Source organism: Botrytis cinerea, chromosome 8, assembly GCF_000143535.2.
Source record: "Botrytis cinerea B05.10 chromosome 8, complete sequence".
Taxonomy (NCBI): domain Eukaryota; kingdom Fungi; phylum Ascomycota; class Leotiomycetes; order Helotiales; family Sclerotiniaceae; genus Botrytis; species Botrytis cinerea.
Window position 1 is genome coordinate 2,516,821 of NC_037317.1, and position 26,788 is coordinate 2,543,608.

Here is a 26,788-nt window from a genome sequence, read left to right on the forward strand (position 1 = left end):
TTCAATCGGATAACTTCTAAGAATACAGACGATTGTCCGAGCCATTCTGAAGAAACAGATGCACGGAGAAAGTACAAGAGACGGATAGCGAATGATTTCTTTTCTTTTATAGCATTCCCATACGGGGATATTGAATGATAACTCATAGAAGACATTCTGCGCAGTCTCATATGAGACCTCTTTTGAGGATTATGAATTTAGAATAGGAAGATAGAAAATAGTTTCTCCTTTTGCCATGGCCAATATGGCATCAAGGAGTCTCTGGTGGCGTTGGGAAATACGTTGTGGCCAATAGGTACCCAATTGATGTTGAGGTACTAATGGGGTAGGTATAATGCCGGTCGACCTGGCTATCTCTAGTGGGACCTTGCCTTTTCACTAGAAATACTTTCTGGTGTCGAAATTCTACTAGGTTTATTTTCAAGCAACCAGAATTCACACCCCGCCTCACCTTTTGCTCGCGAACAAATCTGCATGTCATCTTCAATAGCGAAATCCAAGTCTGGATAGGCGATGAAGATATTTGTGCGTTGCCATTAGTTATGGCACAGCATACTTAATCGACTTCGAGATAATATTCTTTCATATCTCTCCTTCTTCACTCCTCCTTCTTCACTCCTCCTTCTTCACCCCTCCTCCCTTTCCCACTTACTCCTGTTCATATGTCTTGGGTTGTGGCTGCTATCTATTAAAAAGGTCTGGATGAACGAAATTTCACCACGAGCCACACCCAGAATGTAAATGTTGTTTTGATTCCTATACTAAAATATTGGGATACAATATCACACTCATCATGTCTTCATGACAAACTACTCCCCAAGGTATACCCAATGCTAATGCAAATAAAAACGCCATCTATGCACCAAGAATTCCTCATAAATATGCCCCAATGCCAATATTCAAACATCATGATGATCGATCATGAACTCAACATCATATAAACACCCCACCATGCTTTACACCATCGCCTTTGTCTTTGCAAACTTTGAGAACAAAATCTATAATCCCCTTACCAAACTTGTTTTGCTGCCGCTCTCAAATCATCTACATTCAAATAATCAACCCCTTCTTTGACAAGAACGTCCCAAACATGGTTTCTCAAACCAATTGGCCAACTTGGCAGATCCCAATATCTAGTCTTCAATCCCCTTCTATGAGCTCCCCTAATTTGCCCACGAATGATCTTCATTTGTTTAGCATTTAATTTTCCTCTCCATATTTTACCCACTGCTTTATTGAAAGAAACAGATGCGTAATATGAGTTTAATGGATTAAAATCAGTATCTGGTGATACACCAGACATACCTTGTCCATTATTCGGTTTCTTATGAGGGATCGGCATAGCTTCTCTCGCCGGAATGGATACAGTACTCGGGGTAGAAGTTTCAGAGACTTGCCCCTCTTCACCGTCTTCTTCATCTAATTCCTCTCCTGGTACACCATCTTCAAACTTAGACCAATCTTTCATTTCCTCAGCACTATGCTTTGATTCCCACATTGTATCAAGTGGTGCATCAAAAAATGCATCGCGATATGTTGAATTTTTGGTAAGGACATCAAATGGTGTATTTCCCGTCCCAACAACAGTAATAGGTCGAGTATGTAAAGTATCATTCTCAATGTAAGAAAGCCATCCACGTTTTCGTAATGGTTCGAGTTGTTGAATGACCCATTCCCATGTATCTGCACCATCAGTCTTCACATCCACTAGGAGTATTAGGGATTTCCCATCATCCGCATCGAAAACTCCATGATTTGTTCCATTATAAAAATCAGTAGTTGGATTTTGTCGTTCGAGAATTTCGACAAGAGGGTTGATGTAAAGGGATTGAAATGTTCGATTTCGTTGTAAAGATGCGGTATTATGTCCAACGTATAAATCATTATCGAAAAGCCAAACATCTGCCTCCACTCCTGTACATCCTGCTCTTAATGCATCGAATAATGGTACCCGTCTCCAATAGTCATTGTGCGAATGACATGGAATGGGATTTATATCTCGTGTGAAGTCGGTTGGATACCAAGCTAAATCTTCTGTACCTGTTCCAGGTTTCCCCCAATCTTTTAGAACATCATCGATATCATTGCGCCAAAATAATGTTGCGGCCCCGAGCATAAGATTTGTGAGAAGAAGAATGGATCTAGAAGGTATCAGTACTTGATTTCGAAGAACAGGTAGTATTTTGGAAACTCACAATATTCCTAGACCACTTATACCCCCAAAGACGAAATAATTGAATATCCCATTGCTTTTCTTCTGCCGTCTAGTCGTTTTATGTAAACCCGTCAATAATCCATCCCCTATACCTGTAGTTGTGTCCGAATTGAAATCCTCAAATCCATCAATTTCATCAAAAGATGATTTCCTCCTACTCTTTAAAGTCATCTTATTCAACCAATATCTCGCCCTACTTGTCTGGTTTGAATTCCTGGGTCTTGATATGAATTCATCTCGTAAAGTCGGTGTATCCGAATATTCGAAAGAATCTGCTGGTTTCCTTGATTTTTCCATTGGTGAACTAAAACGAGTTAAAGAACTAGATAAATGATTTGAAGCTTGGAAATCGTCATCATGAGAAATCCGTATGGAACCATTTAACATTTCCGTCATTTCATCATATCTCTCAGTAGTTTCGGTGCCATGACGGGATGATAAGTGGGACATGATTTTCCCCGTATTCATAGTCTTATCGAATGGAGTTGAGGAACCAAGAGTCTTGGCAGGGTCTTTCAGTCCAATATATAAGAATGTTTGAAACAATTCCAATTCCAATCGAAGATTTTCCTCTTATGATTGACTAAAACACGAAACCAGCTGTAGTTTGAGTCTGGATAGTTGCTTGGACTAAGTTTCGATGGACGATTATGAGGTATTAAAGACTTGAGACGGTTTGGCTGTTTTGCTGTTTGATGTGGATTCAAAGTACCCTCCAGACCCAAAGTTCCGTGCGCTTGTTGGAGTGAAATGTCACTGCTGACGGGATCAAACAGGATGGGGCGATGAAGAACTCGTATTATAGTTAGAGCTGGAGTATTTCCGTACATGTAAAACAGTCAATTGACATTTGGTCTAGTACGGTTGTTGGTACCGGTAGTGCAAGGAGGATTTATAACATGAGGATTTGGATGAGACTGAAGCTTTCTGATTGGGGAGGTTGTTGGTGGCGGCGGAAAATGCCTGGCTGAGCGTTATATAATATGATTCAGGAGAAAAGGAAAGGATCAAGCAGGCTAAGGAGAGACGGAGAGAGTTATGTAGGGAGCGAGGAATTTAACATGGGAGAATTCAAACTATTTAGGAACAACTAATATGGGAATGTTGGTGGCACTTGTTCTTCAGTTGCGACTCGAGATAATCAAATGATTCTAGAAACACAATGGGCATGGTCACATTGATCCTGTAAACATTTTGCATCTCAACATACATGTACCCCCGGATACGATTCTGCTTTCGGTCAGATGTCCAAGCATTTCCTATGGTTTAAGCACACCTTTTGATGCCTTCATCTCATATGCCATTTCAATCTCACTCAATGGACCAGATCAAATAGATCTAGACCGTCAAGCACCATTGTGCCGCAATCGTTGGGCACGTGTTAAAAGCCACCGTTAAGAATGCTTCAAGATCTTCCGTCAAACACAAAGAAAGGTCACTTGGGAACGAGACCGTCGTTTTGTGATTTTCTCAGGTTTGAGATTTGAGGATGGGGGTGGTATGATAAATTTTTATGGTGAAATACTGGGACACATATCATGAAGTTATTGGGGGCTCCGATTTGTTATTGATTTGTGTTTGATTTTACAATGTAATCCCTCTTATTATTTTGAGTGGCTGTTATGAGAGATCTTAGTCTAGGATTGTGCGATGACTGGATGGATATCGATCATGCCAAGCTAAGGGCCTCACCGCCCAAATCCTAATAGCAGAAAAACTTAATTTCCATCGTCTCTGCGCAAATCAAAATTACAAGAGATTTCATATGACAACGACAATATATTATTTTCAATCACTTAGAAAACATGCCGCATAAACACACGCGCAAAGGAGGGGATGATAAATCTACGTATGACCTGTCCAACCACTTTCACATTCAATTGCTAACAATAGTTTGATAGTATTAACCTACCACCCACCACTATCGCGAAACCTTTACCTGTTTCTAAATCCAGCAATGCCAACGGAATCTTTACCAGCGAACTAAATCCTACGCGCAAAAACAAGAAGAGAAAGAGAAATACCAATGCGGAGGATGATACGCCTAAAGCATTTGCGAGGCTCATGGCGTTCAAGTCTGGACAGAAATTACCCAAAGGATTAGATGATGGATTAAAAAAACCAAAAGCCAAAAAGGCGAAGAATAACGACAACGATTCGGAAAAGACGAATGTGCCAACACAAAAGAAAGAGGAGCCAGCCATGGAAATTCCCAAAATCAGACCCGGAGAAAAGATGTGGGAGTTTTCTGCAAGAGTTGATGCGGCATTACCGGTTGGCGGATTAATTCATAAAAGTGCTAAGGGTGGTAAAGATCCATTAGGTCTCAAGCAGGGACGTACAAAGACGGAGAAGAAGATGCATCGAATGTATGATGAATGGAGGGAAGAAGAGAAAAAGATTCAAGAGAAAAGACAAGAAGCGGCAGAATTGAGGGAGGAGGATGATATGGAGATGGATGGAGAAGGACAAATGCAATGGAAATCCGACATAAACACGGATGGAAAGACAGGCAAGAATAAAAAGAAGAAGAAGAAGGTTTTGGGAGAAATCGATGATGGAAATGATGATCCTTGGGCAATAATTGCAAAGAATCGAGGTGAGGTGAAGGGTGGGTTGAACGATGTGGTACAGGCTCCGCCAACATTTACCAAGGTTCCTAAAGCTAAGTTTAAGGAGCTTCAAGGAGCCAAGGTGGAAGTATCAGATGTACCCAAAGCAGCGGGAAGTTTGAGGAGAAGAGAAGAATTGGGCGAAGAGAGGAAGAACATTGTTGAATCATATAGACAAATGATGAAGGACCACAAGGACAAAGCCAAGCCACAGTAATATACTTGAATGGAACAGCTTCAATCTACTTCCAGATAATAAGAAATACGAACTTTTTAATCTTCTCATGAATAAACTTTGGTAGTGATTTAGGAACCCGGGACGCATTCATTGCATCAAACCAAGTCATTTTCATCAGCCTTGCTCGTCATTATTGGGTTTCAATTCCAATCAATCCACTCACTTCGAGATCATAGCCTTATCAGAATTCACTTTGACCAATCATTGATTGGACTAGCTCATGCACCCAAGGCTACCGAGACCCCCGCAGTACCCGCTTAAAAATTTAAGCTTCAAAGCCTTCATCGCAGATTTATCGATTGCCTTTCAATTCAGATGCCGCAAAAATATAAACATTGTGCAGGGAAGACGTCAACCTTTACAACCTCAATCTCTGACAATTTTCTATTGCTTCTATCAATTGCATTCGCTTTCAATACTCAAGACAATGCGAGTTGATACCTTTTCACAATGCCAAAAGGAAAAGAGGAAGTAATGGATTGGCTTTATCAATTCGTGAAGAGCCTGGGAGAGCAAGGTGAGTCAAATTTTATATTCGAAATATTTTCAGCCTCGTCAAAATTCATTCTATCAATCCTTCTATTGGATATTGTGTGACTGGGGTCATCGATACACACGGTTTCCTTCAAGAGCAGACTTGTTTCAACAAAAATGTTACGATGGTCCAGTGGTCTGTAGTCGCATTTGAGAGAGCGGGGCACACTTTTTCATCATTTTTGGGAGGTTCTCGCGCATGCGATGTGATCATCTATCACGTGTGATTGGCCAAGAAGATCACCTGCCCTTTTCATTCATAAGGAGAGAGACTTCACGAGGTTGAGATCATTACTGATGGAACGTTTCTAGGAATTGCTATACAAAGTCTTTCTGAGAAGTTTGATGAAATTTTCAGGGAAGAAATTGTTGCGAATGAGCAAGTCAAAGATGAGGTCTGGCAAGAGTTTATCAATCGGGATGATGTTAGGATAGAGGGTTCTGATGAAGAGGTTGGTGTAATGAAGAGTATGGAGTTGAGTGATACAGTTGCTCTAGGCTATGGAGTCAGGAAGGTTGTGGTCCAGGCAGAGTCGATTGACGTTGAAATGGTTGACACCGTCTTGGAGGAACCCGACGAGAAGGATTCAGAAAAGAGGGTAGCGACTAGCAACGAGGGGACTGCTGCCTCAATAGCCTTAGTCGATCCCTCCAGACCAGTCGTTTTAGACGAAGCAACACCGGGGCTGATAGAGCAACGTACCACTGCCAGGAACGATTCATCGATAAAAGCAGTCCTTGGCCCAGTCATTCCTGATGTAACAACTCCGATGCAAAGATCACCAGAGCCAAAAGAACAATTCGATTCAATCCCGAACGAATCATCTACTAAGGCAACACCTTCTTCTGAGCCGAAGTCGGGAAACAAGAAATCTTACAAGATTGCAGATGATCCACGAGGCACACAAAATTCACAAAGAAGATTGCAAAGTCTTTTAAATGCAGCGCGCGCAGAGGCTGATGGATTTCATACACCCAAAGTTGCCCCTCTTTCAAATAATAATGAACCGAGGGTCATCGAAAGTAACGGACATCCTCCGACCAAGAGCACCCATACACCAACCGAGATTGACAAACCGCCACAAACCAATGCAGATACTATCCTGGCAGACTCTCAGGTTGTACGTCCAGATTCGTCAGAGAAAGCTTCAAATAAAACTGCAACAACCAGTGATAAGCAACGCGATGCAGTACACATTAGCATCCCAAAACACCCAATAAAAATACATTCATCAAGAACTAGTCAACCTGCACCTATAATTGGATATCAATATCAATCTCCACAGTCGAGCAACACCCCTAGTAAAGATGCCCAACAAACAACCCCAATTGAGAATGCTGCAGATATTGACTATTTTGCGCGGGAAGTAACTCGTCATGGACCTGTACCAGGACAGCGAAAGCGTGGCCGCCCAAAAGGCCCAAGCCGTCAAGCTACTCCTAGCAGTTCAGCAATAGAACCAGATCCCCCGAAAGACCCTGCATCTATGAGCTTCTCATCACTCGCCGAATTGGAATCATTTCAAACTCCAAAATTTGCGCCCAAAAAACGTGGTCGCCCCAAAGGATCTACCGTCAAACGCCAAGAAATTCCCAATGAGCCGCGTTCAGAAATAACCTCTGAAGCTACAGCTGATACAGGTCTTCAAATTTCAGAATCGGGACTACGCACATCTCGTAGACAACCAAAACCACGAAAATTCTTTACTCCTACTCAAACAGCATCACCAGAACCTGAGCCTGCGATTGACAAACAATTCGCTAAACCCGAGGCTTCTCCAACACCATCAAAATCCAAACCCCACAGAAAGCATCGTGAACCCATTTTCACCTCATATGAAGATTTGTTAAGGGAAGAAGATGATAAAAAACGCAAAGCTGGGATCGATGGTGTCTACATAAAACCTCTTGATTCTAAGGAAGGAAGATCGCTGGCTCGAAAAAAGACATTTGTTGTATTGATAAAATCCACAAAACTTTGTGACCCTGATTTGTTGGAGAGTAGAAAGGGAACATGGATTGAAGTACTTGCCGAGAGGAGAAAAGCTCTGCAATCTATAGTTGAATTAGAAGCTGCTAAAATTGCCGCTGCTAATGAAGAGGAAAAGTCTAAGAAAAGAAAGAGAGATGAGAAGTCTGAAACAGACAACTCAAAGCGCTCAAAGCCATCGGATACCGAACCACAAAATCCACTGGAAGTACCTGGCCCTGGAATTGAGAAGCCGTTGAATCCGCCTATTTCTACACATGAAATTCTCTCAGAGGCGCCTAGTGCTGTAACGGACACCCCATCAGAAGCTCCCATTGTTGAGTCTGAGAAGACTTCAGAAATTCCAATGATTAGGCCTGCAAAGTCATTGGAAATCGCTAGTCTCAATTCTGTCTCTTTCCCATCAAACGAGGAACTGGCATTGGAGTTTGAAAAGTTCAAGGCTCTATCAGCTGCAGGGCCATCATCAACTTCCAACATAAACCCCGACTCTTTCCCATCAAATGAAGAACTAGCATTAGAATTCGAAAAGTTCAATAGTGGTTTTTCTCTCCAAAATGACTCGGTTCAAAATGAAGGTCATTCAGCTGCTATGCAACAGTCGCCAACACAATGGAATGGATCGCTAGAAACACATCAAACACACGCAGCTATGAGGAATTCTCTACCACCAGCATCTAACATTAATTCTCATATATCACCGTACAGAGAGCAGTCTGAATATGAACAAATTGCTGGTCGCCATTATCCACAACCATACCGTGAGAATGTACCAGCTATATCTACACCTTCTCCGGCGGACAGGTACAAGTCTCCGTATGAAGATGGACGACAGTCTACACCTTCATTCCCAGCTCCGAACCCTTGGCTAGCTAGAGATCCGACTCATGTTCATACCCTGGATCATCGAAGCCTCATGCATCAAAGTCCTGTTCATCAAAGTCCTATTCAACAAAGTCAAGACCGTCAAGATTCATGGCCTGCAGGCTTTTTACCCCCTTCACCTCCTAAGCCGCCTCAAACACGACCTAAGATTCAATGGCCGGCGGGCTTCCTAGCTCCAGATGCTCTCCCATCGGACGCTCCTCCGTTCAGTCCGATGAGCATAGACTCGATTCCGCAATCAAGTCCTGCTTCTGTATCTCATAGCTTAAATCCATCTACAACGTCTCACACATCGCAAGAAAATGTTGTCAATGGTTTAGCTTCATATGGTAGTCCCCAATCAACAAACCATCCTCAAGTATTTCAGCCTCGCTCCATTTCACCCGTTCTATACAATTCATCTCAACCTTCTAGAGCTGCCGTTTCGACAAAGATTCAGCACCCACAGAATCTTGTGGGAAGAAAAAACAGTTTTGGACCAATGCAAGTATCTTCGCCTCTCAGTCAGCAATTCGGACCAATGGACTCTTCATTAACAAAGCAACATGCAATGTCCACCGACATTCATGCACACCCAGCCCGACCAGAAATTGAGAGAGAAGCCCAGACTGATGCTCTAACACGTCTACCACCTTCTCAATCTCCCAATAATTATACACACTCCCATAGACCCGAGATTGATCGGGCTCAGGATCAGGCACCATCTCAAACACAAGTACAAGCCTCTCCTTCTCCTGACCAAGATCCCGCATCAACGCAGTCACTGGAGGAGTCTCAATCTGATCGTGCATCTTATCAAATGCAATTCCCCAAAACTGTAGAGCCTCAGTCCAGCTTCACTTCAATGGAGCATGTTCTAGTGCAGTCACACAGATCACCGTCTATCCAACCCGCTTCAGAGCCCATTCCAGAACCGAGGCAACGAAAACAATCGACTCATAGCATTGAACAAATACCAAGCCACCAGGTTTCAGCAGTGATAATTTCTAAATCGCCAGAAACCTCGACCTCCATCGCAGGGACAACCGAAAAAATGCCAACGGCAGCCAACCCCGATGATCTTGAAGGATTCGAAAAAGCCGATGCTATTCCATTTGAATCAATCTTTGCTCGCATGTCTTCAATTTACAATTCTTCAATGGGAAACCTCATCTTGTCTTCTGATAAAACAACATTGAAATTCTGGTCAATGGCCGAAGGCATAATTGAGCCTATTTGGAAAATGCAAGTCTGTAAAATGGCCGAAAATCCAATAGTATCTATGCCGGGTTCGAATCCGATGGAGTTACGCTTGAAAGAGAAGATGGATGATGAATCCATTACCGTTCATCGATTTTTGATTGCTCGCACCAAAGAAGCTCACAAGTCTGCCAATGAAATGAGAGCAAATTTGGTTACTGCTCGGATTTTCGTACAGATGGCCAATCCTCAAATACTTCAAGCCGAAGATCCAGAAGTGATCGCTCTCAAGCCCTGGAAATGTGAAAAATGTGGATCCAGGTTCAAGAATAAAGAAGGTATCAAATATCATCTTTCTAAATCACAAACGACCTGCAATCCAAATTGGAAGGCTCCGCCTACCAAGCCACGCCAACACAGTAAACCACAGAAAGAGACACCAAAAAAGGAAAAAGTGACAAAGGCAAAAGGTAAATCTGTAGCTTCTCCAGAGAAAGAAGTTCAACCCGAGCCGATAAACCAATCTGAATCTGAATCTGAAGACGGCGACTCGGATGACTCCGTTTTTGAATGGGCTGCTAAAGTCGCTGGGTTGAAGCAATCTCCAAAGAAAGGAAGAGGAGATCGAGGGGATCCGGTAATTGGTAGAAATGGAAAAGTTTACAAATCTTTGGGAGGGGAACGACCAGCACTTTTGGAAATTGCTGAAATTGTTAAAAAGACGCCATCGCTCGTGGAAGAACTCGCCAAAATCCCGTCATTACCTCAAACTCCAGAACAATCACTTCCGAAATCAGTATCACCAATGTCGAAAGAGAAGATTGTTAAGGATATAATTCTTTGCCTTCTTCGGGCTAATAACAATGCTTTACCAGGAGAGCGTGGCCTTTGGTTCTCATTCGTTGCATGTTGGCTCAAGTATTATCACACTTCTAAAATACTTCCGGAACACAAGTTATTTGCAAGAGCTCTTGATGAATTGCTTCAGGACGGAACACTTTCAAAGATTGCGTTTGACTTTGCAGGTGCTAGGAGCAGAACTATAACTAGGAGCATTCTATCTGATCCAAAAGCCGTTGCTCCATCCTCGGCTGATATTACCAAAATGCGAGATGATACAAAAGCAAAGCATCCTGAATTTTATATTCCAGCTGGATTTTCTCCTCCAAGTGTTATTTTGGACATTTTGAATTCTATTGGAAAGCTCCCCCCTTTGGCACCAAAGATTTCAGAAACTCAGCTTGATGATATACTGGGATCCGATGAGGAGTTAGGTAGAGGTGACTCTTCCGATGATGAGTTCAAACCTGAGGTCCACGCATTAGATGCCGAGGATGACCTTGAAGATGATCCAATGGACCTTGATGTAGATTCGGATGGCGTTGGAAGCGAGTTTTCACCCTTTCCAGGATCTACCCCCACGCGAGAGTTGCAATTTCAGCAATTGTACCAACAGGGTTCCACAAAAATTGATGGTAGTCAATCGATAAAACCTCGTACGAGACACGCTGGTCACCTTTCCAGTTTCGAAGAACTGGAAAGAAGAAAGCGTACACCTGCTTTACAGGGGGAAAAATGGTCACCACAATCAACAATGCTACAAAATTCGGCGAATAGCGCATGGGATACGCCTGCCAAACCAAAAAGAACTTACAAGTTGAGAGAGCGTCTTCCGGAGCCGACTACATTCATACAAGGTGATTCTGGTTCTTGGTCTGTTAGACCTTTTGGACATGGTGTAAATCCCATATTTGCTAGACCAAATAAGATCACTGTTGGAAACCCTCAGGGCGAACATTATCTCCAGCAGCGGGAAGATAGTCATCGACCAGTCATTCATCCTAACAAACCAATCATGCGTCCTTCCGTTCCATCAAAGTTCTTTCTCAACAAGAATCTTCAGGGAGATCTTATTGGTCGATCAGATGGTCAAATAGAGATCTCGAAAACCACTGGACAGCCAAAAAGAAATTATACATATCATACCAGATCACAAAAGAATCCTGATATATCAAGACATACTGGTCTTGCAAAGCGAGCTTATCGATTATTAACCCCAGATCCTATGGACTTGATGGAAACTAGTATAGATGGCTTGACTGAACTTGATATTTTGAATCATTATGAGGCTAAACCACTAGAAAAAGAAATTGGTCGCCAAAGCAATCCTGGCTTGGATAGCATACCATCTACCCCTGCGACACCAGGTCTATCTCATTTGTTTTTCAATGAATCTGCTGGACTATGGAATCTTGCTCATCCATTTGTAGCTTGCACCGATGCTGAAAAGCTGAAGATGCAATGGCTGGATCGTACTGCCTTTACAATGGAAACTATACCATACTCAGCTCTCGAAGACAATGATGATCTACCACCAGAGCAAGAAACCATTGTTGGGGCCAAACGCAAAAGACAGCAGAAAAAAGAGCCACATATTGGTGTCCGCAAAGGTTTAAAGAACAAATGGGTAATGCCTAGACGTCTCACGTCTGCACCTGATGATCTTCTTGGTGTTCACAGAGATGTTCGATACGCTGCAGAATTACTCGGTACTCAGATGGTCAATTATGACATGAACATTCGTAGAAAGAGACAAAGATTCAAGGAGCAAGGTTTAGCTGTTGATGAAGAAGCGAGGTTGACCATGGGTATTGTTATCATTCGAGCACTGCTTGGAGGATTAGAGATGAACATCGATTGGGTTATTCTGGGAACGGTCTTTAAAGATTATTCCTTGAATTTCCTAAGGAAATGGTGGCAGGTCGTTTGGGCTAAGAAAAAGCCAATGGTTGATAAATTGACAAAAGATTTCCAGGAAGCTTTCATCAAGGGATATCGAAAAGGTCAAGTTCAATCAATCGATTATGATCATATTGTCGACTATGATTTCAACACTTTAATCGATTGGGCCATGACAAAGATCAATACTCCCACACAAGAGGAAAAAGTCTTTGACCTCCCGAATTCATTCCCAGAACTCAAGAAAAAATATGCACTAGTCCCCGAAACCCGAAGTAATTATTGGTCTGAACAGTATTATTACACTCTCGCTGCCGTTTATCAGAGGATGAATCTTGTCAATTCTGTACCTTTTTCAAATCCATTAAAACCAGATGCTCTCAATTATGAGATAACCGACTATGCACTTGCAAAATCTTGGTGCAGGGCTGCTGCCGTTACACCGGATCATTTATGGGACAGCAAAGCAGCGAACAAGTTGCTCAATCGTCTTCCAAGTGCTATCATTATTGAAGCTAGGGAAGACTTGTTGAAGAACAAAATCATCACCAAAAATAAACGTCTTCGTACCAATGGTCGAGTTTACAATCTTCCAGATGCTTTCAACGCCGTTTTCGTTCGCACAGGAAAGATCATTTTCGAGAAACAATACCGAGAAGCTTATTTGTTCAAATGTGAATTGGATCAAAAATTTCGAAATGGAGAGACTATTGTCAATATTCCTTGGGGTGTGAATGAAGGTGCCGTGTTGGCTATTACGAATTTACAAGCTAATGGATGTATTCACATTCAAAAAAGTAACATTAGAGCGAACAAATTCGGTCTCACCGAAGGTGGATACGAAACAAGACTTATTGACAAAGCAAAGTATCGTTTTCAAATGGATATTGCACCCACTCCAAATTATGTTTATAACCACGCGATACCTAACCTTGACGCCATGATTTCGGAACCTCCATTTGTTGGTGCAAGAGGTGCACTTCCTGTTTGGAGAAGTATAACAGGAGAAGTAATTGAGGGAATGTGGAGAAAAGTACTCTTAGGAGTTACCGGTGCATTCGTTCTACGAAGTAGTATCGATATCGAGGGATTGGAAAGAGTATTCGCACCTAGTCTTGACGCATGGGAAATCAAACAATTGATTGATTGGGGAGTTGAAAGAGGTGTTTGGCAAAAATGTGACTATGAAGGGTTGGGCGCAACTGCTAAAGAGGCACAAGATATGGAAGGTTGGGAAGTAGGTGACTGGTGGTGGATGATTGTGGGGAAGTATTTGGTGGATAGTGATCAGTGATGGAGCTGAAGTAGTAAATTTGAGATCATTTGGAGTTTTGGTGGAGTTTTGGGGTACCAGGCGCGAAAGGAAAACAAGACGATGCACTAAGCTGTTATTTTTTTGTATGGTATAGAGGTCTTAGGGAGGGATGGGGTGAAAAGGCAAGTGTAATCTTACTGCTGGCGGATAGTATTTCGAAAGCACGCAGTTCGTGCTAGATCAACCTCGTTATTATTCAACGAAGTATAATTATAGAAATAATCAATTTGCACCAAAGTATTTTTTGATGACCATTGATTATACGTAAGTTTCCAGTCTCGACGAATTTTCCACCTCCATGTGAATCAGATACATTTTTCTGATGTTTTAACGTTGACAATACACCGTCACTCTCCATACATGCCCTTTGTTAAAATAATATCACCTGGGACACATTCCATACAATGACGCTCGCCGTTCTTCGCAGAAGCAAGTGTTTGGATACTTTCGTAACATCTAATTGGGGCCGTTGCGCCTCGTAACAAGGAGGTTGTGGATAAGAGGGCTAAGGCTGCTGTTGATGGTGCCGGGGTGATGGGGAACAAAGAGTGGAGGCTTTTGTTGATCATTTTGCGGGGCGAAGGACTGAGTTTGGATTGGTAAGATTGGTGAGATAAGTGGGCGATTTGAATGGTTAGAGTGATGAGTGTCCATTTGTAGATGTACATCTTGAGGAGTGTGGAGATGGATGGATGGAAACAAGTAAGCCCTAGCCTAGTGTAGTGGATTCGGGGTGTGGGATCATTGTTGTTAGAACTTAAAAATATTGTTTGATAGGAAGCCAGTAACTTTCAATCACTCCTCATGTAACTATCGCAAACTGATATTTGGGAAGTTTTATTAATATGTATTCAGATGTTAACGGACCTGGTGGACCGGTGAAATTCAATTTAGCCTCCAAGGTATGTCGTTGTAGGTTATGCATACGACCGGGAAGCCTAAAAGCCCTGTAATTTAACACTAAACTTACGGCACGCGCAGAGCTAATAAGGCTGAAGTCGAAGGATGAAAATGATGGGATGGTAGCCATCACGTGCCTTGCAGAGACAACACTAGTGGCTTGGCCAAACATCTCACTCGAATACTGGCTGTTCATTATATTGCTGTCGCATTGTTATATCATCACCACCTTCCTTTCACGTTCAGTCACTTAATTCTTGTTCACCAACATCGCCATCTTTTCATCGTTGATCTACCTCGTTGTTCGTGAAAAACACACCAATTACTCCCCGCCCACTCTTTACTCATCTCCAATTCGATCGGGACGCCTTGTAATTCATCCATTTCCTCCTCCTCATGCTCCACGTCCCCAACTTTTTCTGACTGCAGGTTAATCTCACTTTCTTGTTGTAGTTTCCGCAGTCCCTCAGTTGTCTTCTTGGAAGCGGTACAAATACTAGGGCTTGGAGCACCGTATTTATGCAAGAGTCGATAGCCTTTTCATAGTCCTCAACATTTTTACAGAACCCTTGGAACTTCAGCAAGATATCACTTCATTGGTGTCATTATCATCCGATTATTCATACACGGAAAGATTAAATTTTAAGAAAAAAAGAGTTATGAAATTATATCCTTACCTGCCAGTACAACACAATGTCCAGCATCATAGGATACCTTACACCATACTTCTCAAACTCACCAATCAATATAAATGCCAGCATCTATATTACATTCGGTAATCTCTCACCAGAAACTCTGGCTTGTTCCGGCAATGCCACAACCACGGTGCCCCTTCTTATATTCGCACTCGTGACTCCAGATATATCTCCCATCTCTATATCTTCAAATCGAGCAGTTCTAGCATTTCTCTCCACTATATTCCGTCTTCCTATCGACGCTGTAACTTCAACTCCTCTTTGAAACCAAGTTTTCATTTCTGTTTGACTGGGTGTTTTTTTGTGGTTTTTGATCTTGAGAAAGATGTAGCGGGGAACATAGATCAGGAAGATGGAGAGAAAAACGAAGAAGAATGTTACGAGGGTGAATACAGCGATACTGTCGCCTTTGTTGGAGAGACCCATTTTGTTGTGATAAATATGGGGTGATGATGATGATGCTGTGAAGTTTTTCTTATGAATTATATCGAGTGATTTAGTGTTTGGTGGGATGGAGAATTGAGAATCAACTTGGAGAGGAAGAGGCATGGGGGTTGAGATTACTTTATGAATCTAACTGAGGCATTGTTCTACTTTCTCGGCACAATCAAAGGAGCTTTGCTTTATCTCTTTATATCAATGTTTTGTTTGAAGACACATTCTAAAATTAGTGACAAAGAAGTCTTTGTTTTCGCTGTGGATTTGTCAACATCAAGCATATTCTACTTTTATCTTACGGATAGATTGTGATGTTACAATTGTCTTCCACTTAATTCCCCTGTTATTGTGATATGCTCCTATTACCGAGAATTTGTTGGAATGCTAGTGCATTACATCCAGAAATCCTTTTCTTCACCCCTCTCTAATCCGATAAGATATGGCACCGTTTCACATCCTGTTTGCATTGACCACTCTCATAAGTATCGAGCTCGAAAGCTAGATCAACATTTTTGCTGCTCATATCTTGCCGCTTATCTCTTCAACTCTGTCGCTTTCCAACAAAATTCTCTGGTAAGGTACTGAGCACGGAATTATATCAGGGACTTTCTCGAAAGCGGGCTCCCACTTCGTACGTCGTATCGACATACTTGCAAAGTACCTCTTCATCCAGCTTTGTCCACAAAGAGTGGGAGTCCAAAAAGTATTTGCACGTGTGAGACCTTCGGGGTGTTCTTCAAATGGTTGTGTTGTTTTGATTCGTGTTTCCCTAGTATTGTGCGCAAGTGTGTTTGCGGTTTGGATGTGTGGTGTGGATGAGTCGTCCAGTAGGCATTGTCTCTGTTCTGATCTCTCGGCTGTACATCCTACCCAGACCCCATGGATATCAAAACTTATACCATGGCTCTGATTCTTCAAGTTTTATAGCTGATACTCATATCAATGAAGCAAAATCTTCAATGATATCAACCAATCAGTTCTTAGTCCTTAGTCCATCTTTGCTTCTTCGGTGGAAGATAACTCATTTCAGAATTTCCAGCATAATTCTTATTTGAACCTTTCGCTTCCCACGTATGATATGTATTCGAATTGTGTGGAATTTTCTCCGTATTTGAATCTGATGCGGGTTCATATGACCACTCTATCGTTTGAGTTTTCATTATTTCCAATCTTTTTGAATCAAAGGAATAATTTGATGTGCTAGAGGAATTCAAGGATCTCGAGGATATATTCGAGGATGTGCTACAATTTGAGCTGTAACTTGGAGTTTGTGAATGATGCGATTTTTGAGGTGATTTGTATCCAGAAGATGGTGCGATGTCAATGGCCGAAGATGATTTTCTGAGTGGCATTGTTTTGATATCCTTTCATTTCATATGTTGAAAAAAATGAAAACATTGAGCTAGGAATTTCGAAATTGAATAGAAACGGTTCAAAAATCGACAGTTATGTTTTGATTTGATAAAAAGGGTTAGGTGGGGGTAGGGGACCAAAGCGGGATGGTAGAAGGTCTGTTCGACGCTATAACGGGCACTAATGTCTCCACGTGGCAACACTAACCAATGGTCAAAGAACCTACTGTATCGTTCCGATTTTCTGGATTTAAAAGTTTGAATATTTTGGTAGGAATGCAAGGAAAAAGTGATGATCTTTTGAGCCAAGAATTTAGTTCATGACACACACCCTCACAGAAACTTTCCCGATATCAGAATACTGATAGGGTTTCCCTGGTGATATGGCCATTCTTCTATACCTTGTCATATATTTTGAATCTTCTACTGAAGGTCTAGTGAGGAAGTCGATTTGAATTCTGAATGACTTCTTTACATTGAATGATAGCGCATATCAAGGTTCCCCAAACCATGTCAAGAGTGATGGACGACGATGCTGAAGGCGCCTTAAACCACGTGTTTTATGTAATCAGAGCGATGAAGATTTCTCGGAGAAATAATTCTTAGCTTTGACTGTAGTGTTCGGACCCTTCAACGTCTTGATGTCAAGTTAGGATTCAATCTTAGGGAAATTTCATTTTCGTTTGAATTATAATGTTTTGACGGCATGCCACTACTGCAGAAAGACGATCTCATAATTGTCATGGTGATTGATACTCAAGATCGACCGTTTCATACTGAAGTCAATAGTAAAACTTACCAATGGTAGTTTATCTGTATGTTGATCATAAAAAATTCCAAATAGTTCAACCTAAGAAAGTATGGCGATTTTATTTGAATCGGTCACAGATCTCGGAAAATTATATCTTGCCGAGTACTAGCAAGAACTAGGGATAGTTGGGACCGATATTTATTATCCACCAAATGCGGTCGGATAGTTTCAGGCGAAACGGGGAAACCTGTATCCTCTTTTCACGGGCCGAGTAAACAAATTTGTGAGCCAATTGATCTTGAGTTTTGAATGAATGACGTTTAGTCTTGAGTACTGATCTTATTTCTGTACGATGTGGCGCTTCCCTTGACTACCGTGCTCTACCGCAATGCCATGTGTACTCTGTCTGTACTCTGGAAAATTGAGTAGATGATCTCCAGTCTCATAGAGGTCTATCAAAGAATGGACAATGGCAGTGTAGTAACCATGAAAATCAACTACCTCATCTGTCTGCTTTCCAGGTTCGAAGATTACAATAGTATCAGGATTTCTTACTAACTCATCTGCATACAAAATGAAGCCATATACTGTGCTTCTTACATTGTACTTTTTACACTACCCCTCTTGCAATTAAGGTGAGGTTATCAAATTCAGCATTTCGTATTTCGCATTTCGCTTTCGTCCAATTTGGGAGACGTACTAACACGATTTACCTTCATCCTGTGCCTTGTTCCTGCCAATCTAGTATGAATTCCTGAATACTTCAGCACCTCCATTATATTTCAGGAGGGTAACATTGTGTGTACCGCTCTGGCGGCAAAAAAAAAAAAATAGTATTCCAGGATCGCATTACTTCCAAAAGCAATGCCCATGCTTTGAGATCTCCACGTATCCTCGAATAACCAATCATTGATCTAGTATTTCACCGTAAGAGCGCGGGTTTCTTTTCCCGAGTTGGTGGCTGTTTAAAACAATCAGTCCTTAATTTCCAAACACTCGGGAATCCAGAACAAGTTCGACCACCAGCAACATAGAATTGAGTCGGAGGAATAATGATTACCACAAGAGAAAATTCGAAATGCAAGTTTTGCAACACCACACCAACACCAATCCCAACATCAGCAGCATTCAAAACCTTATTGGTTCCCGGTTAAACTCCAAACCATAACTTCAAGTCTGATAAGTATTATCTCGTAAATGCAATCCTCTCACGGTTGTGCAGGCCGTTAACATTACGCCCGCCGACTATTAGACCCACGATAAGATGGATTTGATACAGATCCATTCATATGTGTTTGAGAAAAGCCATCTGTATCGATAATGGCACAACCTTGAGCAAAACTATTGCTGATATCAAAACAAAGTGGAGGAAAGAAAAATAGTAAGTAAATCAGTGATTAGTAAGGCATTTCAGTACCACGGATTTAATGTCTTCCAACTGTTCCAATTATTAAAATACCCTATGAATATACAATAGGATGGAATATTGACAAGGCTCCAAACTAATGGATCTGCACATTTCTAAAATTGATAGAAGCGTCAAGAGATGTTTGATGGAAAACGACATTCTAACTGTTGTTTACAAGGTAAACTTTACATTGTACCACTAGGTAATTTATGATATTATCAATCATGAATACATTTTCCAGATGAAGGGTTATTGGAATTTCCGATCACATGGCACTGTCAAATACTAATGTGAGAGTTAAGGTTGGGACCCTGACTAACCTTAATGAGCGCAATCTAACTTTAACAGTCCCCAAGCTGCGCGACCTCAATCCCCTATACGGGCAAAGAATATGAATGTAACACCAATATGTTTTGTTAAAGTCAATTTGTTATCTATTCAAAATTAAGTTCCCAAGAATTGTACCATAAAATTAACTTTTTGTGTCATTCAGACAATTATTATGAATCTCGAGTGGACAAGTACGTACAACAAGACTACTGCTTCGACTCGATACAAACGTTGGTGTTTCGTTGGCTATGGATACAAAAGAACCACCAATAATTCATGAATCAGCATGGTAATATATCGACAATTGAATATTCCAACAGAAGGATTATTTTGTTTGCTTTATATTCACGAATGGAGTCACTAGACCAATCGATCTTCTTCCCGAGTAATTCTAGAACGGGTTCTTTCACAGTGACATCTAGGCCGCAGAAGATGAGACCGCTCATATACGTGTCCACGTGTCGTATACGGATGTTGTGGCAACCATCTTTCCCAGAGATAACTAGAGTCTTCGATCATTTCCAGAGTTGGTGGTATCTTACAGAAATCCACATGGAAGAAACAAAATAAGACTTTATAAGTGCAGCACGTGAGAGTTTCATAGATACCAAGCTTCCCCCTTGTCCTCCTTTTCCTTGTTACTGCATTGGACATGAATGCTTCTCAAACGGTTATCATGATGGCCTAAAACAAGGATTTACGGAGTTTCAGTGACACCGGCGGCAAACCTGATCTCCGGAACAAATGCACCAATCGTAGAATTTATTTCATTTGTGGATCTGATAGACCAAGAACACAGCCTTCGCTTGACCTTGTGCACACGAACGATAGGCGGATTGATAGGCCCACAAAATTAGACGCATGTCCCCCAAAAACGTGGTGATCATATGAAACGACTGGATAAGCGAACTGCAACCGCTTGGTACCTGTTTCCTCATTTTACGGCACGGTTCAGTTGTTCAGTCAATTCTTAATATAAAAAACTTTTGGTTGGGTCGGAAATGGAGACAGCCTTATGGTGGATCTCGGGTGGATTGTGACAAGCGCGAGTGGAGTGACCCAAGTGGCAGGCAGATCTTAAATCTCTAGGCGCTGGCCATGGGGTACTAGAATATCGTGCCAAGTAGGATTTCGTGATGCGGTTATGCGAAGTTCCCGAGTCTTGATATATGTATCTGTCTATCCTCCTTGGAATGTTGAATTTCATACCACACAATCGTTCTTTGTATATCCCAACTATATTGTTTAATAACTTAACTCAGACTATCCTTAACGAATTCACTTCATTATACCATTACGACTTTGAGAATTTTACAACGGTTTCATTCTCATTCACGAATTTCTCTCTCAATACATACCAACACAACTTACATTCCACGAAAACATCTTTCCACACTTTGAGAGACACTCATCATCTGTTCTCAACAATCTATACTTCAGCCGGGATTTAAGTCACATCATTCATTCGCAATTGCCATACTTGTAAGTTTATTCATGCTAAGATGACATCTTGACCAAGACTAACGAAAATAGTAAATCATGTCTTTATCTACTTCACAAAGGGCCGGCGGACCCATTATCTCGATATCAGATATGGATAACTTTATGAAGATTGGAGAATTAGCACAAACCACACGAAGTCAAAGACCAATAAAAAAGACATCATCAATGGATTTCGACCTTCTTCGAGCATCCGGTGATGCAGCACGGCAAAGAAGAGGAAGCAATGCTTCCGAGGCATCAGCTTGTGATACACCAGCATATACTCCAAGATCATCCAGTCTCCCAAGTGCAAAATCTACACCTTGTGCAAGTCCTTTATTACGACCTACCGGTACATGCGAATCAGGATATGAATTTATGGTACCAGTTCATCTATCGACACCATGGAAGAATACCTCTCATTCAGCATCAGAATTCGATGGAGATTGTTTTGGGAGGGATAGAGATTCATTTACGGGATTGGATATCAACGTTGGGTCACCATTTCAGATGCATTCGCCTTTTGAAATTGGTATGGCTTCGGAATTGAGGATTGTTGATGCGCATAGCTATTAAATAGGATGGAGGGGTAGAAATGGATTAGGCAAGGGGGTTATGATGGCGAAATGGAAATGATACCAAATGAAAATTATTCTCTTCTAGATCTTCAATAACTTATTGCCTTTATGGTTTGACAGTGAAGTGAAACTACATAATAATCTGCTGAAGTCTATCTCTTTTCTTGAGAGGGAGTATAGCATGCAGTCAATGCATAGTGAGTCTTCAACTCGCTCCAATATGGTAACCCTAGAGTCCTGCACATAAGAGGACATTTCTGCCCTGTCAATCTTGCGCTGACCATACAGAGTCACGCCAACAAAACAACCATCGATTCTCCATTTCCAGGTCTGTAATAATTGATGTTCTCCGCAGACTCATAGTTATGCACGACACCTGTACAGACATCTTAAGATCTACATACAGTGGTTAAGATACAAGGCTTCCAATTGAAAATTGAATAGCCAAGATAAGGTGTGATTGCACACATGTTTTGCCCCACCCCGGCGGTTACAGTAACATTTCCCAAATGCCGTGAAAAACCATAAATTGACTCAAGAGCTACTCAGCCTCATTTTCAGGTGTCTATAATATTAATGCACGAAGTATAAAATATTCGTGGTGGTTGGGGCCTAATTGGGGGCTGGTTGGGGTAGGTAATGTTGGATTGGATGGCTGTCCACAAAGCTTATGAATATTGATAACCTTATGAAATAATGATCTGCTTGGGGTCCACTGTTCTCCGTGTCTGCCGTAAGTAAAACGCATTCGGATTGGGATGGAAATATCTTGTAATGACGTGAATGCTGATTCTTACATCATCGACTCGTATTGGGATAATATTGGGTTCTTGTTGCGATGATGCGAGATAGGTAGATGCTTCGTGAAGTGATGCAAATGCGAACACGAGATCATTAATAAGGTTTGAACGGGTTTCAGCGTTCTTCACGTCACTCACAGCTATTGATGAATAATGAGTAAGCAAATTTGAGGTCCACTAGTCTTAGACTCTCAGCTCATACAGAAGAAACCCTTGGTGCCCCCTTGCCTGTGTTGTCTTGAGAACCTGTCGGTATTTCCTTCTTTCCTTCTTTCCTTCTTTCCTTCTTTCCTTCTATCATGACGCGTGCATGGGTTTAAATACGACTGCGGGGATCATACTGATCTATTTGAACTTTGTTTAAAGTTTCAAACCCTCACCTTCATACACGTGTTTAGTATAAAGTAACGCTAACCCGCGTTCCCCCTTCAATTGCTGCAATCATTAATTGAATCCATTTGCTTCTGGAGCGAAGCGAAAAAGCCCCCACGGCAGTGGCCTAGCGGAGCGTCATTGGCTAGAATTTCAGGGTCCAGTGGCCAGTATGACCCCAAATTCTAGATCTTCATTTTCATAGATGTTGGAGAATGGCTCAAAGACCCAAAATGATTAATACGGTGTACAACGTCTTTGTGGATAAAATGGAATGAAATGAAACGAAATATGCATACTCTAGTATATTTGCCTAAATACTATTCTGATCTCCATCACTGTGTGAATAAAGTCTTCCATATGAAGTACTGGTACCTCCTTTAAAGAAAGACTATCTAATGTTCGTTAAATAATAGGGGTTGTTTTTGACATGTAATCAATCTGAAGCGGGAACCAGTGGGCACTAGGTAACATGTGGCGTTCCAGAAATAATTCTAGCTTGGCAAAGCTTGTCTTGTTTATTCATGCACTCGAGTACTACCAAAATTTAATCATCAGATGAACCATCAATACATTGGCTGCCCTACACAAGTGAAATATCAATATCAATATCTTCATTTTATCTGTGTATTTACTTGTGCTATTTTTGTACATTTTTGTTTTCGATTCTTGTCATTCATTGAGCCTTTATTTTGATACCCCTGGTTGGGCGCAATACTTGTTTTACAGGAAACATTGAATCGTGAATCCGTCAGGGTTTGGGGAAAGGAGTTTGATCAATTCAAGAATTGAAATAACGGAATTATATTACATCGCATACACCTGATATCGAAGAGGGAGAATGTATGAACCAGAAATAAGAGATTTTTCACCTGGGGGTATGAACTCACCATCGAGAACCGTGGGATATGATTCGGAGCCATTTCCTACCATAATTCGTGAGTTTTTTTCGCAACTTCAACCAATCAGTAAATTGGTGCGACAACGGCATATACCATTCTTCTCGTCCTAAGAACTTTCGCACACGTTCTCATGCCTTCTGATGGATATCATCTTTATGCGCACCTTTACAACAATCTGCTTATCCTGAATTTGCAGATGAACTCGAGCCTACAATGTCTACTCAATCTGCCCCGGATTCTGTAGCCGCACAATCACCAATTCGACGTCGCGCAACCCGTTCACGAACCAATACCTTTCCCACTGTCGATGTTTCACCAAGTCAACCAGAATGGCATCCAGGACAAGAACCTGGTTTGGACCCATCGAAGCCTTATGGTGGTCGAACTGCTAGCTTCAATTTACATGAGGATTGTCAAATAACTCTCGTGGATTTCAGCCAGGAGAAAATAGTCAAAAGGGAATTCAACAATGATGAATTTGTTCGATTTTTGGACATGGAACAAGAGGAGTGGATTAAATGTCGTTGGGTAAATATCAATGGACTAAGTTGGGATGTCATACAAGCCATAGGCAAGAAGAAGAAATTACACAGATTAGCGATTGAGGACATGGTTAATCTCAATAACAGGACAAAGGCAGATTGGTAAGTTTCACAGTGCATTCTGGTGGTCGAGGGCTAACAAAATATAGGTACACTGATCATACTTATGTCGTTTTGACGTTGCAAAAACTCGTTCATTTACACCCAGATAAAGATAGTGATTCGGAAAGCGATAGCGACGACGAACAAGATACAACTCTTGAGGCTCCAAGGAAAAGAAAACGAGGACCATTCCGTAAAGCTTTATATAACCTCATGAAACGGAGGAATTCCAATATCGCACCCACCGATACGTTAGCAGGTGGCGTTCATGACCCAACTAAGGAATTTATTACTGGGCATACGGATGGTGTGCAATCTACCCCAGTGCAAAAATTGAGAACTCTACAAAGATATCATGGAGGACCAAACCAAGAGAGAGCAGCACATATGGAGAAAATTTCTCCTTTAACACAAAAGAAGTTGGCCGTTAGTGCTGAGCAGGTCTCTATATTCTTGACTGCTGGTTAGTAGCCTTTCTACTTTCGTTGAGTTTGATCTAATATATCATAGATAATACTGTCATTTCCTTCTTCGAAAATTCCGCAGATGATATTGAAGAGCCCATTCTTCACAGATTAAGTAATTCTGATACAATACTTCGCAAATCATGTGATGCATCAATGGTAATGCAGGCCGTTATCGATGCTGTCATTGATCTTGCGATACCTGTTACTTTTGCCTATCAGGACATCATTGGTTCATTAGAGCTAGATGTCTTGACAAATCCAAATATTAAACACACAACATCATTATACGTCGTTACTAGCGAAATAACTACATTACGCAACTTCATTAATCCCATTGCTAATCTCATCAATTCTCTTCGAGATCATAAAAATGTTGGACAAAGAGGTGATGTACAAAAGGCAGCATCTGCTGTTAAGATTAGTCAAATGGCACAAACATATCTTGGGGATGTTGAAGATCATATTGTATTAATTACAGAATCTTTGGATCAACTTCGAAGAAATGCCGATGGAATGATTGATTTAATCTTTAACACCATCTCAGCATATCAAAACGAGTCTATGAAACAACTAACGATTGTCACTATCATCTTTCTGCCATTAAGTTTTTTGACAGGTTACTTTGGAATGAATTTCACCGATATGCCAAGTATAGAGCATAACGAAAAATATTTTTGGCAAATAGCTTTACCTGTTGCTTTTGTTGTTATTTTATTCTTAATGAGGGACATGATTGTGTGGTGGGTTAAGAGAACAATACAGAGGAGGGGAATATCGAGGAGTAGAAAAGGAAGGGAGAGAAGAGAGAGTAGGCAAAGAGGATTGAAGGAGAAAAGAAATAGATAAATGAAAATAATTTTTAATGTTTCAATGATCAAGTCGTTGACTCGGGTTGATTTGCCAATAGCTCGGAGTGGATACAAACGAGGAATTTTACCTCAAGATTTTATAGAAAATCGAACATATTTGAGATATGAAAATGACATGATACAATTTCGAGCACAATAGCATGGTGCAGATGCATTTAAATTTCATGGTATATCAATCTTATTGATGGTAATATTGCATTGAGACAACTTGTTAGGGACGTATAGATTCAAGAGTCTCCAACAACCTCCACCTCCTCACCCGCCAACGTCCTTGTCGCGCTTTTTCTCCAGAGTCTCATTATAAAAGTTCATTCATCGATTCGTTGTATTGCCATTATATCATTCCACCCCTGCCCCTACCCAACTCCCAGCAGACAATTCATATCCATCCCTCAATACCTAACAAGCAGGCACCGGGCAAATTAAATCATAGTGAACAAATTCACTCGTATCATCCTCATACAACTGCGTCTTATCCACCCTCTCATCAAACCACAAGCATTCCGTATACCGCGCATGAAAAGCAATACTTTTGCATTCTGGATACGCAGCTCGACACTCATTAATACAGCTTGCAAGTGTGGCGTTGGGATATTGGTGAATGGTTTCGGTGTAATTGCCAGGGATTTCAGTGAATCCGGGGATTGCACAGATGGGAAAGCCGACTACGTAGGCTGGGTTTTGGTTAGTTAATCGAATGAGTGAGAGAGGAGGAGGGGAAATTTACTTTCTCCTGGTGGGGGTGGGGCAGAGAGGGTGCCTGCTTCAGTTGGCGAGGAGGTCACGAGGTTTGTGAGAGTGAGAGAGGTGAGAGCGCAGAGAAAGTTTTGGAGATGCATTTCGAATTTGATTTTTGAGTATGAAATATTACTGTTTGGGAGTTGATTTCTCTTTCAACAGGAGATGGGGTAATGTTAAAATAAAAATCTGTAACAAAGTTGGGAAAGTTCTCTGCATATATACATTATAGGGAGTTCACAACTGGCTAAGAGACAATACATCCTCAGCCGTCACAACAGCACCTTGCATTATCTTTCCGTCATAAACAGAATAATCAATGCACCAGTTTTCGCGAACCATTGCCTGAAAGAGT

The 26,788-nt window shown here is 41.4% G+C and overlaps 7 protein-coding genes across 7 annotated transcripts; 4 read left to right on the forward strand and 3 right to left on the reverse strand.

Moving 5' to 3' along the window:
• Window positions 1-703: 703 nt before the first annotated feature.
• Window positions 704-3,398, reverse strand: BCIN_08g06840 (hypothetical protein). The gene is made up of 2 exons (XM_001549622.2): window positions 2,196-3,398; window positions 704-2,141 (listed from the first exon to the last, which is right to left on the reverse strand). Exons 1-2 carry the CDS (start codon window positions 2,384-2,386, stop codon window positions 1,010-1,012), a joined length of 1,323 nt encoding a protein of 440 aa, XP_001549672.1. The 5' UTR covers window positions 2,387-3,398; the 3' UTR covers window positions 704-1,009.
• Window positions 3,399-3,951: 553 nt separating this feature from the next.
• BCIN_08g06850 (hypothetical protein) lies at window positions 3,952-5,112 on the forward strand. The gene is made up of 2 exons (XM_001549621.2): window positions 3,952-4,064; window positions 4,117-5,112. The coding sequence occupies exons 1-2, from the start codon at window positions 4,021-4,023 to the stop codon at window positions 5,042-5,044; spliced, it is 972 nt and encodes a 323-aa protein (XP_001549671.1). The 5' UTR covers window positions 3,952-4,020; the 3' UTR covers window positions 5,045-5,112.
• A 273-nt stretch (window positions 5,113-5,385) lies between these two features.
• BCIN_08g06860 (hypothetical protein) lies at window positions 5,386-13,961 on the forward strand. Its single transcript, XM_024694803.1, has 2 exons — window positions 5,386-5,582; window positions 5,912-13,961. Exons 1-2 carry the CDS (start codon window positions 5,516-5,518, stop codon window positions 13,684-13,686), a joined length of 7,842 nt encoding a protein of 2,613 aa, XP_024550596.1. The 5' UTR covers window positions 5,386-5,515; the 3' UTR covers window positions 13,687-13,961.
• Window positions 13,962-14,796: 835 nt separating this feature from the next.
• BCIN_08g06870 (hypothetical protein) lies at window positions 14,797-15,940 on the reverse strand. The gene has a single exon (XM_024694804.1). The coding sequence runs from the start codon at window positions 15,726-15,728 to the stop codon at window positions 15,369-15,371; it is 360 nt and encodes a 119-aa protein (XP_024550597.1). The 5' UTR covers window positions 15,729-15,940; the 3' UTR covers window positions 14,797-15,368.
• A 4,562-nt stretch (window positions 15,941-20,502) lies between these two features.
• BCIN_08g06880 (hypothetical protein) lies at window positions 20,503-21,733 on the forward strand. The gene is made up of 2 exons (XM_024694805.1): window positions 20,503-21,063; window positions 21,115-21,733. Exon 2 carries the CDS (start codon window positions 21,121-21,123, stop codon window positions 21,637-21,639), a length of 519 nt encoding a protein of 172 aa, XP_024550598.1. The 5' UTR covers window positions 20,503-21,063; window positions 21,115-21,120; the 3' UTR covers window positions 21,640-21,733.
• A 1,612-nt stretch (window positions 21,734-23,345) lies between these two features.
• Window positions 23,346-25,818, forward strand: BCIN_08g06890 (hypothetical protein). The gene is made up of 4 exons (XM_024694806.1): window positions 23,346-23,751; window positions 23,912-24,359; window positions 24,407-24,822; window positions 24,870-25,818. Exons 1-4 carry the CDS (start codon window positions 23,655-23,657, stop codon window positions 25,670-25,672), a joined length of 1,764 nt encoding a protein of 587 aa, XP_024550599.1. The 5' UTR covers window positions 23,346-23,654; the 3' UTR covers window positions 25,673-25,818.
• An 18-nt stretch (window positions 25,819-25,836) lies between these two features.
• On the reverse strand, window positions 25,837-26,736 carry BCIN_08g06900 (hypothetical protein). The gene is made up of 2 exons (XM_024694807.1): window positions 26,423-26,736; window positions 25,837-26,369 (listed from the first exon to the last, which is right to left on the reverse strand). The coding sequence occupies exons 1-2, from the start codon at window positions 26,532-26,534 to the stop codon at window positions 26,095-26,097; spliced, it is 387 nt and encodes a 128-aa protein (XP_024550600.1). The 5' UTR covers window positions 26,535-26,736; the 3' UTR covers window positions 25,837-26,094.
• Window positions 26,737-26,788: the final 52 nt, after the last annotated feature.

Bases quoted from the DNA above. Each gene is read 5' to 3' on its own strand.
- BCIN_08g06840 (XM_001549622.2), bottom strand. From the start codon at position 2,386: ATGACTTTAAAGAGTAGGAGGAAATCATCTTTTGATGAAATTGATGGA. The intron at 2,142-2,195 runs GTGAGTTTCCAA...GATACCTTCTAG, and splicing joins ATAAGTGGTCTAGGAATATT to ATCCATTCTTCTTCTCACAA.
- BCIN_08g06900 (XM_024694807.1), bottom strand. From the start codon at position 26,534: ATGCATCTCCAAAACTTTCTCTGCGCTCTCACCTCTCTCACTCTCACA. The intron at 26,370-26,422 runs GTAAATTTCCCC...ACCAAAACCCAG, and splicing joins CCCACCCCCACCAGGAGAAA to CCTACGTAGTCGGCTTTCCC.
- BCIN_08g06870 (XM_024694804.1), bottom strand. From the start codon at position 15,728: ATGGGTCTCTCCAACAAAGGCGACAGTATCGCTGTATTCACCCTCGTA.
- BCIN_08g06880 (XM_024694805.1), top strand. From the start codon at position 21,121: ATGTCTTTATCTACTTCACAAAGGGCCGGCGGACCCATTATCTCGATA.
- BCIN_08g06850 (XM_001549621.2), top strand. From the start codon at position 4,021: ATGCCGCATAAACACACGCGCAAAGGAGGGGATGATAAATCTAC. The intron at 4,065-4,116 runs GTATGACCTGTC...ATAGTTTGATAG, and splicing joins GGAGGGGATGATAAATCTAC to TATTAACCTACCACCCACCA.
- BCIN_08g06860 (XM_024694803.1), top strand. From the start codon at position 5,516: ATGCCAAAAGGAAAAGAGGAAGTAATGGATTGGCTTTATCAATTCGTG. The intron at 5,583-5,911 runs GTGAGTCAAATT...GAACGTTTCTAG, and splicing joins GAAGAGCCTGGGAGAGCAAG to GAATTGCTATACAAAGTCTT.
- BCIN_08g06890 (XM_024694806.1), top strand. From the start codon at position 23,655: ATGTATGAACCAGAAATAAGAGATTTTTCACCTGGGGGTATGAACTCA. The intron at 23,752-23,911 runs GTGAGTTTTTTT...CTGAATTTGCAG, and splicing joins GCCATTTCCTACCATAATTC to ATGAACTCGAGCCTACAATG. The intron at 24,360-24,406 runs GTAAGTTTCACA...AACAAAATATAG, and splicing joins AACAGGACAAAGGCAGATTG to GTACACTGATCATACTTATG.